The sequence below is a fragment of the Crocodylus porosus genome, unplaced genomic scaffold (assembly GCF_001723895.1).
Source record: "Crocodylus porosus isolate Cpor-Errol unplaced genomic scaffold, CroPor_comp1, whole genome shotgun sequence".
Lineage (NCBI taxonomy): Eukaryota > Metazoa > Chordata > Crocodylia > Crocodylidae > Crocodylus > Crocodylus porosus.
Window position 1 is genome coordinate 45,726,556 of NW_017728947.1, and position 15,965 is coordinate 45,742,520.

The window sequence follows — 15,965 nt, forward strand, 5'->3', positions numbered from 1 at the left end:
ACCAAGCCAGTCCAGCCAACAGCAGTTAGCAGTCAAATGGCAGACAGGGCTGGACAGGGGTTCACTCTGCTCCCCAGGCTGCAGCCCCTGTTCTTGCACTGGAATCACCCATGACTCCCCTCCTTGCTTTCCCCAGGAACTGGAGCCCCACAGCTGCATGGAAAACAGCTTCAGCTTGTAACCTGGAGCTGGCTCAGGGGAGGTGAGGGAGAAACCTCCAAGCCTTTCCTGGGACTCAGACAGAACTAGGACAGGGAAGGGACACTTTGTGCCTTGCCAACCTGTGCCTAAAATGCAGCATGCACCTCTGGCACCACCTCGCCCCCAGCAACTCACAAGCCCTGCTTCCCCCTCTCCCTCCACACCTCTGTCCTGCTTGGGTCTGACATCTGGCCTGAGGCAGAAGATGGCCCACTAGGTGCTTGGCCAGAGCAGCTGGCTGCAGGCTGAGTTCCAGTGCACCTCCCTGCAAGATGGGGCTAGCAGGGCCACAAAGGAGCCAGGCTACATGTGCTGGCAGAAAGCAACCTAACTTAATTTGATAGGGGATCTGGTACAGAAATTTGATGCACCAGACTAACCTAATTCACGTAAATTTGAATGCACATTGATCCAGGACGACATTATACTGGGTTTCCACTATTTTTACTCTGGTCTGTGAGCCCCAAACTTCTGTATGATTATGGGTTTGGTTCAATTTCTAAGCATGTAGTCTGGTTTATGTATATTGTCTGTACCTAGCCCTAGCCACAGAGGGCACAAGTTACATGTGCTGATTAAAACTGGATAGAAATCAGGTGTCAAGTTATTACACATTTTCAGGCAATAGCTTTATAGCTAGTAGGACTTTTTTAAGGTGCCATAGTTAATTTGTATGTGTAGCCAATCTAAATTAATTTCACAAATAACGAGGTAATTGAATAACAGATGTAGCATGTAGAGGGGACCTTGGTGTCACATACCAGCAGGTGTTAATTGGAGAGGTATGCTGCACATCAGCAGAGATGTTGGAGAGAGAGCACAGGTCTGCTGGCTGTTGCAGTTGCTGTTGGTTAAATTGCATCTTCTTTCCCAAAAATGCTGGAGAGTCTGTCATGTTTCAGGAAGTGAGTGACAATACAATTCTTCATGGAGAGTCCCTCAAGCTGGCAGGTTATTTCATTGCTGCTAAATGTGGTTGGTTGCAGTTGACAGTGACTTTCAGTAACTTTTCAGTCTGACAAATGGTTACAGCCAAAATCCTCTTAAGACACATCACAGCCTTTCATATCCTTCGGAAGTCTTGACACAGTCCAGAATATTTTAAGGTCCTTTAATTTTATTGACTATTCTTTTCCATTAAAGCAATAGCCTGCTTTTTTCTTACTCGAGCGTAGTGTTATTCCAAGGGAAGTATGGATGTACAACAAGGCAAAGAAATAAGTTCTGAGCACCAGATTTAAACAACAGTGTGCTTAGAAAATAAAATAAAATACTTATTCTTTTAAACTTAATCCTATGTAATTGTTTCAGTAAATCTTGAGTGGGTTGTTGCCCTGGAACTGTTTGCAATAGAATTCAGAGATTATTTATAAATTGTGTTAATGATTATGCTATCTACATTTTATGTTTTACGTATGTACAAATAAACAATTTATACTGACATGTAAACTATATCAATTTAAAATGAAACATAAACATAAAGCTATTGTCAATATTTCAAATCATATACAGAGGTCTAAATTATGTACAATTAATTATTATAATTACGTGACTTTGTGCATATTGAAGCCTCTAGTGTTGGGTTGGATAAAATTGTGTGGTTGTGTAATCAGAGCAAAGGAGCAGGTGTGTTAAGATGTCTAATTGAAATTCTTCCTGATTCTCACCATATGACCTGTGGCAAATTGTTTAATCTCTTCTGCTTTGTGAACACATCTGTAAGTTAGGTAAAGCCTCACTGAAAAGCTCTAGATTTCCTGGGGATATACACTTATCTCCAAACTAAATGTTATTAATGGGATGGCAGAAATTGTACACAGTTCCCCAACTTTAAACTATTGCTTTTCTCTCATTCTAGTGAGTGACAGCTGCTTCAGGAACCTTGCTGAGGATCGTAGTGGGATAAACCTTAAAGATCTGGTTCAAGATCCTTCTTTGTGAGTATCTGGTTTTTTAACTGCTAAGCATAGAAAGCCTCCTTCATGATCACTTGCTTCTGGAATTTTAATTAGGTACAGATTTTAGTTATGATGCAGGAAATTTTGTTTAGTGGCAGCTTGTGTGCCATGTGCTGGGTCTGTAATACCAGCAGATGTGACCAGAACCATACATTGTCTTTCACAGTGGAGGTAGGGGAAAAGGAATGGCTTCATTCATGATTTAATTCCCAAGGAGCACAGATAATAGACAATACTGTGTCAGCATAAGAATGGGATCAGAGGGAAAATAGTCTGAGAATATTACTGATTTAAAAAAGATTGTGCCCATCTTTCTCTTCCCTCTTGGTTTGTAGGCTGATTATATTATCAAACTAGATAGGAGTATCCTGATTACAAGTTTATTCTCAGTTTTCTTAGAAGTCTTGCTTTATATATTTTAAAACTCCTCTTTTCTTCAGTATTTCTTCTTTCATGCTAAATAAAATGTTGGTAGCTTCTCTTCTGACTAGGAAAAATGTCAGCTACTGCCCCTCATGTCGTGAAACAGACACAATCATTGGAAGTCTGAGCAAGAGACTGAAGAAGCATAAAGATTTATGAGTATACCTTATAATTGTACCTACCTAGTGCAGTCATCTTTCCATTTAATTCTAGTTCATCATGTAAACATAAGTTGTTCTTACAAGTCCAGAACTAGGAAATGGAGCCATGTTTAACATAGGGTCAAACAAGACTTTTCCTAGGTTCCTCTTTAACTAATGTTGAAAATGTTTTCCCCACTGATGTAGGCAGTCAATCACATTCAACACTTGCTATAAGAAAATGTAGTCTCCTCTCTTATGGATTGTGCCTTCTTACACTGGATGTTGATCGTAATTGGCCTTGTTTATAACAGCAGGGCATCAGATTTCAATCCTGGTCAAGTATTAGCGAAGAGGAGGGCATACTGCTCTCTAATATCTGTTCAAGCATGGAAGATTAGTAGTCAGTGCAGGCTAACAGTTCCATTTTTACTAAAGAAATTGCAAACAAGTCTTGAATTTGCAGATTGAAAGAACAGGTTTATAATGTATTTGATGTTTGATAATCAGTTTCACAAAAAAATATAAAGAGAAAAAGATGATGAGTATGTTCATTACCTGAGGTTAGAATGGTTAAAATCAGGAGTCGTAATCTTCAAAAGTGATTAGATCAACGGTTCCCAAACTCTGACAGATTGCGCACCACCAATTTAAAACGATACAACATAAAGTCATTATAATAAATCTATTAATGTGTACCACTGACAGGTTGTCTGCGTACCACTGGTAGTACCCATACCACAGATTGGGAACCATTGGATTAGATATTTTAGTTTAGCCTTTGGTTTGGGTGTCCAGTCTAGGACCACTTCAGGAATCTCTTTATCAGTCTGATTGCCTTGTGCTTTATTGATTCTGGAGAATTTTACCTGCTGTTACAACAGGCAAGTTTGATTTCCAGAACTGTACCAGCAAAAATCTTTGACTCAAGAGTTAAATATAACTGGAGGCCTGTGGTAGAGATTCCTTACCGGGGTGGTGACCTTTGCTTATTGTGAAGTATCAGAATTGCTTTTTATTACCTCTGATGTAATGAAATTCCTTCCTTGCCCATAACCTATATGAAAAAAATTGTAATCCATTAGTTTGTTTAATCTACGGAAAAAAATGCAACTCTATTTCTGTAGCATAAGAAGCAGTAAGTGGCTACTATGATTGATTAAAATGTGAGAGGATCTGAAGGATTGTATTGACGTTAGTCTTAAAATATCCATTACTTCCTCAGGACATCTCTTGTATGGCAAACTATATTACAAGGGGGAAAATGTATTTTTCCCTCTTAAGAATATGAATATGTCATACTGTTTCTTACTCTGGCTTTTCAAATGGGTACTCTTAAGAGGTGAAAATGAGTAACTGTATAAGAGCAGTTCTCATAAAATGTGTAATTGTGTGAGGGTGTGGCTAGTATGAACACTTAAGGAGTGTTTTGGCACATGATGCCAAAAAAATCTGTTCTTTTGTAAGGGGAAATGCAAGCTGGCTATTGAAGCCTAATTTTTGTCTTCCTTCTGCTACCAGAGCAGTGCAAAAGGACATAGAAGAGACAGAAGTCAGTTCTACAATGTTAATAAAGGAGTTGAACCTAACATTTTTGTTAGGAGCATAATATTTAATTAAATTCTGAAGATCAGGTGACTGAAATTATTTTTATATGGTATCATGTTGAATAGCAGCACTGTGACTGCTTTATTTCTTTCCATTAAGTTTCATTGTCTCTGTCATGTATGACATTAGAATAAAAGATAATTAGGGAAAATTTTCCCAGTGCTTAACTTAGAAATTGCTATGACCTGCCAACAGATTCCAGTACACCTCATATATCTGTCACAAGTAAAATAGAAAACACTTAAGAGAATTTAAGTTTATTCATTTGTATTACTATTGATCACTTGTATATAGTATTAATATTTGAATTGACATTATCCTCATATGGTGTAGGTTCAGGATAAAAGATAGTAGAGATGGGGTATAATACTCTTGCCACCTGACTTGAAAAAAGGGGTTTTTTTTACATCAAACCAGCATCATGTGATATAAAATGTTTATGTCCAATGCTTTCCATCTCCTGCATGTGGTTCAGTTGCCTTAATTATTTTTTCAACAATACAGTCATTTGTCATTTTAGCTCCTGTCCCAGGTCTAATATTTAATTTTGTCACCAAATAGAAGGTTATTCTACTCTGTAAAATTGTGATTCTACTCCGAAAAAGGACCCTGTACACTTAGGGTTTTGGGGTTCTATCTTTAGCACCTGAATGATATTGTATCAACTATACTTAAGTACCAGTAAAGGTACTGAAATAATATTCTGATAAATAAATAATGGTCTGAAAAATAATATTCTTTCCTTGTCCCACAATATTATCAGGGTATAGGTTCACTTGGCCAGATTCTTCCATTAGTCACTCTTAAATGTTTGCACTGTCTTGTAATGCACAAGTTCCAGGTAAATTGCCCTGAAAATGTAAACCAATAACATTTTCATTAATAATACACTGCAGTCAATCATATCAAATGGAAAAATTGAGAGTAATAAGGTAGGAAGCTGTATGGTAGAAAAATATATCTTTTGATAGGCTTTTTGATCCTTTGATGAGAAGGATCTCTGAAAGAAGTCCTCTGAAAGAGACAGTTTTACATACTACTCTACTATGTGAAATCGGTGTTTCTGGGGCAACAGAAAAAGAGAAGATTAAAAATTGCCTCAGAAATCTGCCTATAAAGTTTCCTCAAATCCCAAACAGGTGTCTTTTGAAATACCAAAACAGAGCAGTATAAGAAACTTCATGCCCTCAAAAAAGAAAATATCTAGTACTGGTTTTAAGATTACATTACTGTCTCTAAACATTTCAGTAACAATACATTCTTTGTCTCCACTGGTATGGTTTTTTTGATACTAGCAAATTATCATATTTACCCAAATCCAAGATGACTCTGAAATTCAGATGACCCCCTGATAATTAGATTGTATCCATGGAAAACTTATAAATGTGTTATAATTTTCCATGGATAGAATCAAATTTTTGCAAGATTATCTTAAATTCTACCCCCTTCCCATCCCCCACCCGCTGCAGTAGAGAAAGCATGGTAAGGGACAGATGGTGGGGAAGGCAGTAAAAGGGCAGATGGTAGGGGAGGCAGTGGGGGCATGCAAATAGGGCATCTGGTGGGGAGCAGTGGAGGACAGACTGTAGGAATGCAGATGATAGGGCACAGGTAGTATGGAAGCAGTGGGGGAGTCTGCCTTTCGTCCCACAGCCTGAGGCCCCTACCTGTTCCCCTACCGTCTTGGTCCCCCTCCCCTCCTTCCCACTATCTCCCACCCAGGCAGCTTCTGCCCCCCCCAACTACAGCCTCTGCCCTCACATCCACTGCTGCTTTCCCTTGCTTTGGCACTGGCAGACTCCATCTCCACTCCAACCTGAGGCACAGGACATAGCTCCAGCCTGGCCCTGTAACAGCAGTGCCAGCTCCACATTGATGCTATGGGGCCATGCTCTGTGTCCTAGGTTGGAGGAGGGGCAGCAGGGAGCAGAAGATATTCTTGGGGAGATAAGGGAGCTGGTAGGGGGGCAGATAGAGGATCAATGTGGAAGGGGGACGGGGCAAGGTTGCAGGGAGGGGAGGGATAGGCAGCGTCAAGTCACTCAGCTTAGAGACACAAGGAAAAGTTATCTTTGGTACTGGTACTGTTTTTCTTTACTGTACTAGAAATTTTTTTTCATGTCAGATTTCCCAGAATCTCTCATTTCAGATGAACATTCTAGACTTACTAGTTCAGTACGAGGCACCGATGACAGACACATGCTATGAAACTATTATTTTGTCACGTGAGAGACTCGCGCACAATCTCTATGGACATCATCACACAGAAGTTTTGGTACTTCTGTTTCTTTCCTTATTTCTATTTCCTGTGAACAGATGGAAGAGTTTAAAAACAAATTAAATCTCTAATAGGAGGCATGTCAAGTCAAAGTGTCTGCTGATCTCAACAGCATGTTGACTAGAACACACATTTGAACTTTCATAGTAAACATGTACATAATGATATCTCATCTCCAAAGTGCTGTTGAAATGTCTGTGGTGGTAAGAGAAAAAAATAATTGCAGTGTATGTGCATTGCTGAACTGAAGAGAATTAATGGATGGCCCAGAAACAAACCTTTCTTTATGTCTAGGAACAGACATTCAAAAAGCCTAAGCCTAAATTGATTCAATCTTTGCAAGTTAGTCTAACCTGCCTGTCGGGCTGCCACCGGATAAGGGCGTGTGCCCTTGCACCCGATGGACATTCACCGGTCTTCTCCCACGCATCATAACCCTCTGCCAGCCTGCTCAGAGTGGCTTTCTCTCTCTCTCTTTCTCTCTCTCCCCCTTTTATTCCCGCCTGCCACGACTTTTGATGGTTTTTGAAGATGTAAAGAAAGGGGAGAGGAAGGGGTGTTGACATCACCTCCCCGATCAGCTGCTGGTTCACACCCAGATTTTTGTGCCAGTGAAAAAAAAAACACAGAAGAAATGAAAAGCTGAAAAGCAAATTTATTGGACCCGTCGGGTCCCTTTCTTGGTTGTCGGGATCAAGACAATTTCTTTTACTTAGTCTGTCTTCTCTCAGATGTTTGAGCCTCAGTGTTAGAGACAGACTGAGTTTCCTTTTTCTTCCTTCTCCTCTTCTTTATCCTCCCTCTCTCTCAGATTGCCACTATGTTTGGCTTAATTGCCTGCCAGAGTTGGTTAATCAACGTTAAGACAAGCCATGGGAGAGAGTATCCACCTTCCTCTCCCTCCTCCTGTCTGAATGCTACCGTGTTTGGGTCGATTGGCTGCTGGCAGTGGTCAAATTAATGCCAAACAAAAAAGGAACCAAGCTGGGGAAGAAAACACCCGCTCCTCTCGCTCTTCCACTCTAATTGCTGCCGCATCCGACTTGACTGGCTGTCGGCAGCAGTTAAGCAATGTTCAAATAAAAAAACCGATAAGCCGAGGGAAAGAGTGCCTATTTTCTCTCTTCCTCTCTCTCCCTTGGATGAGGACTCCTCCAAGCCCCAAGACCCTATCGTCCTCTTGCCCCATTCCCAGGGCTTCAGTCTCAAGCAGGATATGGCCATCTTCTTACCTGCCCACCACCTTCCATTCTCTCTCTCCCTCCGGTTCTCTGCTCAGCCCCTGAATATTGCTCCAGCCGCTGCGACCCACCAATCTGCTTCACCTGGTGAGGTGTTAAAGTGGATCTGGTGCATGCCGGCAGCTCCCACTGTAGCATGGAGACTTTATTTTGGCTGACCCTGAGCTCATAGTCGGGAGGAAACATCAAGTGAGTATCCTCTGGTCTTTCACACTGCCTAGGTTGAACCATTTTACAAGTGTACAGACATTCCCTCTGGACAGAGGAAATTAAGGCACAAGCCTGCAGTGGCTCAAGCTAGAAGCCGGGGAGTGCTGGAGCAGCCCTCCCTTCCCTTCCACAGTGCTGAGCTGAGGTGGGGGCATGGCTAGGCTCCAGCAGGATGCTCTGTTTAGGGAGGAGTGTAAACCCCCATCCTCCCTGCACAATCCCAGGCTTTTCCTGGGTTGCTGCTCAAGGGGTGGTAGTTTTGCCAGCCCCCAGCAACACTCTGAGGCAAAAAGTGGGTGTGCAGTGCATTTATTTGTTGATGATACTGAGCTTTTCAGTCTCCCTCTCCCTGCTTCTTCATACTGTCTGCAAACCTGACAGGCAAAGGAGCCATTAGGGAGCTGATAACACAGTGTCTATCAGCCCATCAACAAAACAAAAGCCCCTCTCATTAGTTCAATCTTTTCTTAAAAAGCTTTTTCCAAGCAAGGAATGGAGGGACATTACAAGCTGATGTGTTGATTAGCTCCAAAAAGCTTTAAGTGGACACTCCTGTCTGCCTGTCCCAGTGAAATTGGGACAGGCAGACAGGCACACACACACACAGACACCTCTCAGCATTAGCTAGCATACCACATACCTGGGGTCCATGCTGTGGGAGATGGGAGGAAGCGGGATCCCTGCTTGAGCAGCGAGGGGGAGGGCTGGGGGAAGCCAGACAGACCCTGCTGTGCCTGCAGTCTCTGCTGAAGCCCCAACTAGGGAGCAGCAGGGCAGAGTTGGCCCCGTCCTCTGAAGCAGAGAGCACAGCCTACCCCAGCACAGCCCAACCCAGAGCTGTGAAGCATCTGGAATGCTGAACTTCTGTTCTGTTACAGGTTTAAACCAGTTTCTGATCACTTAAACCAGGTTATGTGTACCGTCTGTCCCTAGCCTACATGCTCTTACTTAATCATTTATAGTCCTTTCATAGCACTGATAAAGTAGGTTGTTGCCTATTAAAGCTCATGTCACTCTGAACTAGTTAATCTCAGTAGTTGCTGACCAATGTGGAAAAAAAACCAAGCAGCGTTTTACTGGAAGAGACATCGCATTTGTTTCACCTGGCTCCCCAGCATCCATATAGATTGGGAGCTTCAGTGGGGGGTTTTGGCACTTTTATCTAATAGTTGATTTAATCAACTATTAGATAAAAGGTCCAAAAAGCCCCACAGAAGTGCATGATCTATACAGATGTTGGGTGAGCCAGGTCAAATTAACACAGTGTCTCTTCTGGGTATATGCTATGCTTGGCATAGGGGCACACCAAGCTGGAAGTAAAGCACTGTTGGGGTAAGTGGGGGTCATGTTTATAAGCAGCCTAAGGTACCAGCCTGTCCTACCTTCTGCCTGTTCTAAAGGGAAAATCTGAGATCTGTAATTGTTGGTCAACTTGAAATATATTCAGTATCACAAACTGAATTAAAAGTAATTTAATGTTATGTGCCTGTCTCTGAATGCCTGGGCAATGGTGTGTATTTATAGTTGCATTTTCTATTTTTTAAGCAACTCATCCTACTATATGAAAAATGAACACAAATGACAGACAAAGCAGATGTAACAGGGTCTTGATCCTGCAAATAAACACTAGTGTAACTTTATATACATCTATAACGTTGTTTGTGTGATCCGTGTGTAAATGCCTATATACAGTAAAATGCAGAATCTGCTAGCAAACATACAAAGTAAAACATGAAATACAATCTGTAATCACTACCATTTATGTTAACATTTGCTATTATTACTTGCAGTAATAGCAGGTTAAATTTTTTTTTGACAGAATACTATTTCACCACTGAAAATTTTGTTTTTGAATTCCAGACACCTAGCAAGCAAATTCCCAGGTAGTTTTATCTTTCTTTTCCTTAAAGCCAAAGTCTAAAATTTTATAAAATGCAAGAGACAGTATACCTAATTACAAAATTAGCCATCACACACTCCTCCTGGGTGCATCTACACATGCACTTTAATACATAGTAAGCTATTTTACTGCACATCAAGGCGTCACATCAAAAACTGTACTAATACACTAATGCACAGTAAAAATAGGCTACTGTGCACTAAGTGTTACTAAAAAAAGTATGCTTTTGCTACTGTGCATTAGGACAGCCTATTTAATACCTCACATTGGATGTACTAAATTTAATCCATGGTAGCAAAAGCGCATTAATTAATATGTAAATGCTCCCATCTTTTCCAACTTTTGGGGGGGGGGGTTGCCACAAACTTTCTACTTTTATTTCTCTACCTACATTTCTGAAGCATTGCCCCAACATCATGGTATTTAAGTCTTTTCTCCTTTTCCATGAACATGTAAGATCATTTCATAAGCTTTTCTTTGGGAGGCAATGTACTAGTAAAATTCTTTATTTCTATCTGTGTATAGAAACAGGTCTGACAGACTGGCTGGAGACACTCATTATGTGTCTGTAATTAACACCACAGCAAATAAATTGTCTGTGTCTATTTGTCTATATGCATACCTATTATATTAGCATAACAACATTTCCCCGTTAGAATTATATATGTATAGTGGAGTAGGAAACAGATGGATTTTTTTTCTTGAATTAAGGCAATGATCTGTTTTTAAAAAATTGGAGTTTTAGGGTGTGCCCCAAGAGATGAATAAGGCTAAGCACAGAAATTACACGTAAACCGATATAAGTAATCAGAAACCAGTTCAAATCTGTAGCCCAACAGAAGCTGAGTGCACATAAACCTCTTGAAAATGGAAAAACCCAGTTTAAGATAAACCTGGATGGATGTAATATCAGAATAAACTGATTTAGATTAAATCAGTTTATTTAACTTCTGTCCCAGATCCCCTCAAGATTCAAGTTAGCTCTCAGCTCCTCAGTATCCCAAGAGACTTAGCACCTCCCACACAGAGTCAATGTATCCTCCAGTTGTTTCATATATTTTGTAAATTCGTAGAAGCTAGAGTCGGAAGGGACCTCAACAGATCATCGAGTCTGACCCCCTGCCTAGGCAGGAAAGAGTGCTGGGGTCAGAAGACCCCAGCCAAGTGAATGTCCAGCCTTCTCTTAAAGACCCCCCAAGGTAGGGGAGTGTACCACCTCCCTTGGAAGCCCATTCCAAATTTTGGTCACCCTTACTGTGAAGAAAAAGGTTAGCCCCGACTTAAGCTGGATAACCAGAGCTCCGCAGTGTGGCCCAGCCAAAGAACAAAAGAGCCCCGGAGCCTAGAGCAGGGCCTGGGAAAGGGGAGGCCTAAGCATAAGGCTAGGTAAACCTAGCCAGCAGCAGCTAGGTTCCTCCCCCTCCACCCCCAAGAGCTGGAAGAACTCTCAGTGCCCGAAGTGGGTCACAGGGCCAGGAGGAGACGTCTCTGAGTGACACAGACAGCGCTGGTGGGGCCTCTGATTGAGCAAAGGGCTCTCAGGCCCAGTCAGCGGCTCCTCAAAAAAAACTAAGTTGCTGGTGGAGTCAGGTCCCACAGCGGAGGCATTCCTGAAATAAGGCAATGCCCCCGCCCCCACAGAGGGAAGCCCCAGGTGGAAGTTTTCCTCCCAGCTCGACCCATAAAACAGGAAGCGCCCCTTGCTAGCTGTGATCCAGGGGTAAACACACCTTATATTGTGTGAAACTGTGCCTTATATTTGGTATAATTGTTATCATAATTATGAATATGTTGTACAAAATGTTATGAAATTGGGTTAGTTTGGTATAATGGATTTTTGGCTTATTCTATTGTAAATATTTATTTGTATACCTTCGGTGTTGTTAAAAGATATTGCTAAGAATATTTTTGGAACGTTTTCTTTTGTTACCTATCAGAATATTTACCTATATATATATTGACTAAGAAATAATATGTATATTGTAATTCAATAAACTGTAAATAGTTAAGAGTATTGGCGTGGCGTTGACTCTGTAGAGCTGGGGTCCTCAACCCCCAGCACACTGCCACGTATGGAACGCAAGGCCATTTTCCTCGGCATGCATTTGGGCCAGGGCCAGGGCAGGGAGGCAGCAGTTGTTTGCAGTCTCCTGGCCAGCCAGCCCCAGCTCTGGGTAGCTGCCAGCTGGGAGCCCGGGCTACTCCCAGCAGGCAGCTGGGATGCTGTAAGCCTGGGCTCTGTGGGTCAGGTGCAGCAGGGCCCTATCCAGCCAAGTTGAGGGGGGCCGCAGGCAGCCTGGCCTCACAGAGGGAAGGGAGAGCGGCCCAGCCCCAGTCAGGCCCCACTGGGGAAGGGAGCATTGACCAGCCCATCCACACAGAGAAAAAGGGGATTGGCCTGAGTCCTATTCAGCTGCACTTGGGGAAGTGTTTTGGCTGTGTGCGGGGAGGGGATGTGGCCTAGCTCTGACCTGACACATGAGGCGTGGGAATTTGACAGCAGGGGAGGGTGGCAGTATTAATGGCCCCCACTGCCAAATTTTCCAACCCATGGGGAGCCCTTCAGACCAGGTACCGTAGCTTCATGGGCCACAGTCGCCCTGTGGGCCAGAGGTTGAGGATCCCTTAGATTAATCTGAATCAAGAGAGCAGAAAGAGCCAGCAGAGACCAAAGACAAAAAATTCGGCAATTAATATTGTACTTCAGTAGTTTTGTGAACGGAATGTTATTGCATATGAATATTTTTGGCTTGTTGTTTTACCAAAATAGTGACGCTTAAAGAAAGTGTAGGCCAGTTCATATTTTAAATACTAATAGTTTATATAGAACTTTAAAGTCATTGGCATCAGAGCACTTAAGGAACCAAGCAAGAATTTAGCCTCACAACCCATACATGGGAAAGGTAAGTTATGTTGCCTTTTATGCTCAGGTGATTAGATAGAATATGCAACCTGGCAGTGTTGTTTGTTGATAAAAGATATATGAAACAAGTCAAATGTATTCCTAGAACATATATTTTTTATTAATAAAAAATGTAAAAATCCACAGAAGAAACTATAGCAGCAGCCAGTTTATTTTCTCAAGAATCCCCACGTGTGCTAGGCTAGCAAGCTCTGTGCCCAAGAAGCTGTCTATTTCTTTGTTTCCTTTTAAGGACCATGCTCACACTTCCTCCTGTCTTGCTGTCTCCAAACACATAGCCTGCTGTCTCCAGGCCTTTTAATCCATCTGGTTTAGTTCTGCCTAGTCTTCTGGCCCAACAGAGTCAAGAGTGTGGCAGGGTACCTGGAGTGGCTGCTGCGCACAGAGACAATGGCAACTTCTGGTTGCCTATGTCACCATAATTGCAGTTGCACAGCTGAAGCAACAGCTGGTTTCTTTGACTCCCACCCCTGTCAACACCTGGGGTTATTGCCCCTGTTGCCCTGTCCTACTTATGTTACTGCTCTGGCCTGTTGATTTGTGCTGTACTCCGTGCTTGTGTCCAGCTTATTCTAAGGAGGTTGGATTGGTTTGGGGTTGGGGGGGGAGGGGGTGTTCCTGTTAAGTCTGGAATAAATGGCTTTACATACCCCCTGAACTTCATGAAGTCTATATTCATCTTAGGTCCAAGACTTCACCAATGGCCACCATTTGCACTTAGGAACATAACACTGTTATTAACCTTATTCTACATGTGTGGAAACGACTATTAAAGGTGAGCTGCAGACACTGTAAATTTACCAAAGCCAGCTTTAAACTACTAAATCAGGTAAGGATAGCAACATAATTCCAGCAAATCAGCACTCAATGCAGACTAACCACCTGGGCATTTGTATTTCTCTTCCAATAGGTCCTCTAGCCCTCTCTTGAGTTCAGTGCTGCTTTGGCTATATTATTATCAATGCCTGGGCCAACTAGTTAAACGCTAGTTTAGCTGTGTCTACATGAGTTGCAGTCTGAGCAGTGCTTGGCATTTAGATGACTTGCCTGAATCAGACGTAATGTCAAAAGTAGAACTTGGACCTTCTGACTTCCTATCTGATTCCAAAAGGCCATAATTATATGGAATAAAATCACTTCTATTCTGGAGTAGAAGATCTACAAGAAGAGTAATGTTGATATGTTCCAGTGCTTTAATTATATCACTGTAATTGCCTTTCAGTTTCCCTATGTAGACAAACCCTTGATTTCTAATTTTGGAAGTTTGTATTAGAAGACTTCTTTCAAAATTAGTCTCAAACTTCTTAAACTGTTGAAAATTATTATGTATTCTTTCCCTTTGTGTGTTACAAAGGACAAAGTACAAAGTGTGAAATATGTAGAATACTAGAAAGCCAGAAATAAGGCTGAAGGATTTTCACAAGTAAAATATTCTTGAAGAATTCATATTCCCCACTTCCTACACAGCTCCAATCATTTTTAGCTTTCAGCTTCAATATCCATCTGACTTTATAGCACTTTTAGTTGTAACAAGAGTACGAAATTGCAAATGAGGTTTGCTTTGAAGTTCATTTTTACTGGTGCCTTGCCAGATAAATTGAAATTGCTTCAACCTTTTCACCTCACAAGTTTTTCATGAGTTCCATCATTTTCACTAAAAATCTTCTTTCAAACAGCTCAATTTGTCTTGAAGCATCTAAGTGAATGATAGTCTATAAGGGAAACCCCAAGCTTTCAAGAGACTAAAAAAGTCAAATATTATGTTTTGCCTTTGTATGTCTGCACTTCAAGTGCAGGACCTCTTGGTATCTATTTGGAGAGATAGTGACCCAATTTATCACAACTGCTATGAGAACACTGCTCTTCCATTACTGGAGGCAACCCCCTCCCTCCTCCCAAAAAAACCCAACCCACCCACCCCCAGAGCAAAACAAAATACTCGACTCTAGTGTTCTGTATCTGTAATAAGCTTGAAGACAACAGAATGTCACTTACTATAGGAATTAGAAAATGGCATTTCAGCAAAAAATAGTTCACTGCAGTGAAAATCTATTTTAAAAACTGTTGATACGTTTACCATTGTGTCTGCAGTTCCTAATCTGTCAAAAGGAATTATATAAAAAACCAAAGAAAGCCAATAGTATCCATAATATTTAGTAAATAAAATACTTTTAAAAGTAATGTAGCAAAGATGCACTGAACATCAAGTTTTTAAACTACCCTGAATTTTTATAGCTCATAATTATTTTGAATCCTGAGCATACCACCCATTCCCAAATAAAACTCCATTTTTTTTATTCTGCCTTACCAAAACAATAATGTTTCACTCTTTGCCAAAAGCTAAATGCATGGCACACCTCACTCACCCTCAGCCAGTTCACTGACTGCTTCAGGCAAAAGTTAGTTTTAACACTGTCAGAGTCACTGTCAAATTGGTAGTAGCTTTTGCCTGCCAATATGGCAGTGACTATGAAAGGGTTAAAAGTAGACTCTGCTCCTGCTGAATGCTAGCTGGGAAGAAGCAGCACTATTACATGCTACCATTCCAGTGGAGAAGTCCCAGACCTCCCAGAATTGTAAGTCTTCATCCAGGACTAAGCTGTTATTGTGTACCTTCAGTGTCTTCACTAAACTACTTTACTTGACTTCTACTTACATGTGCTTAGCAAAAAACCCAAAAATCTCTGCCAGAAACTTGCTTTTGAGAGATTCAGAAGTATTGTAATTCAATTCTCAGCTATGTTAGCCATAGCTGATAGTAATTTAATTAACTTCGTCATTCTTGTCAACCTGCAATTCCCTGCCTCACCTCCCTAGAGGTTGTGTAACTTGCCAGACTCTTTTCCTCTCCTTAGAACCCTCTGGGATGGGGGCGGGGTGGGAGCAGGGCAAGAGGGAATGTTCCCTGTGCACATTACTCTCCCAATGATTCTGGTGGCTCACCATGCAGATATCCTGAAATCAAAATGGAATGACTTGAGACTGTACATAGGCCACCGGAAAAGCTTCAGTTGCAAGTGAGTAGCTTTCATTTCTGACATCCCTGTGGATGAGTTGTATGTTTTACAATACACAAAAAATCT

At 41.6% G+C, this 15,965-nt stretch overlaps 1 protein-coding gene across 10 annotated transcripts in view; it reads left to right on the top strand.

Moving 5' to 3' along the window:
• The first annotated feature begins 1,986 nt into the window (after positions 1-1,986).
• GPHN (gephyrin) overlaps positions 1,987-15,965 on the top strand; it is a 369,172-nt gene continuing 355,193 nt past the window's right edge. For all 10 annotated transcript variants that reach the window (XM_019551529.1, XM_019551530.1, XM_019551532.1 and 7 more), the window contains exon 1: positions 1,987-2,138. In XM_019551529.1, the coding sequence (XP_019407074.1) occupies positions 2,002-2,138 (137 nt within the window). In that variant the 5' untranslated portion in view covers positions 1,987-2,001. The remainder of the gene's footprint in view (positions 2,139-15,965) is intronic.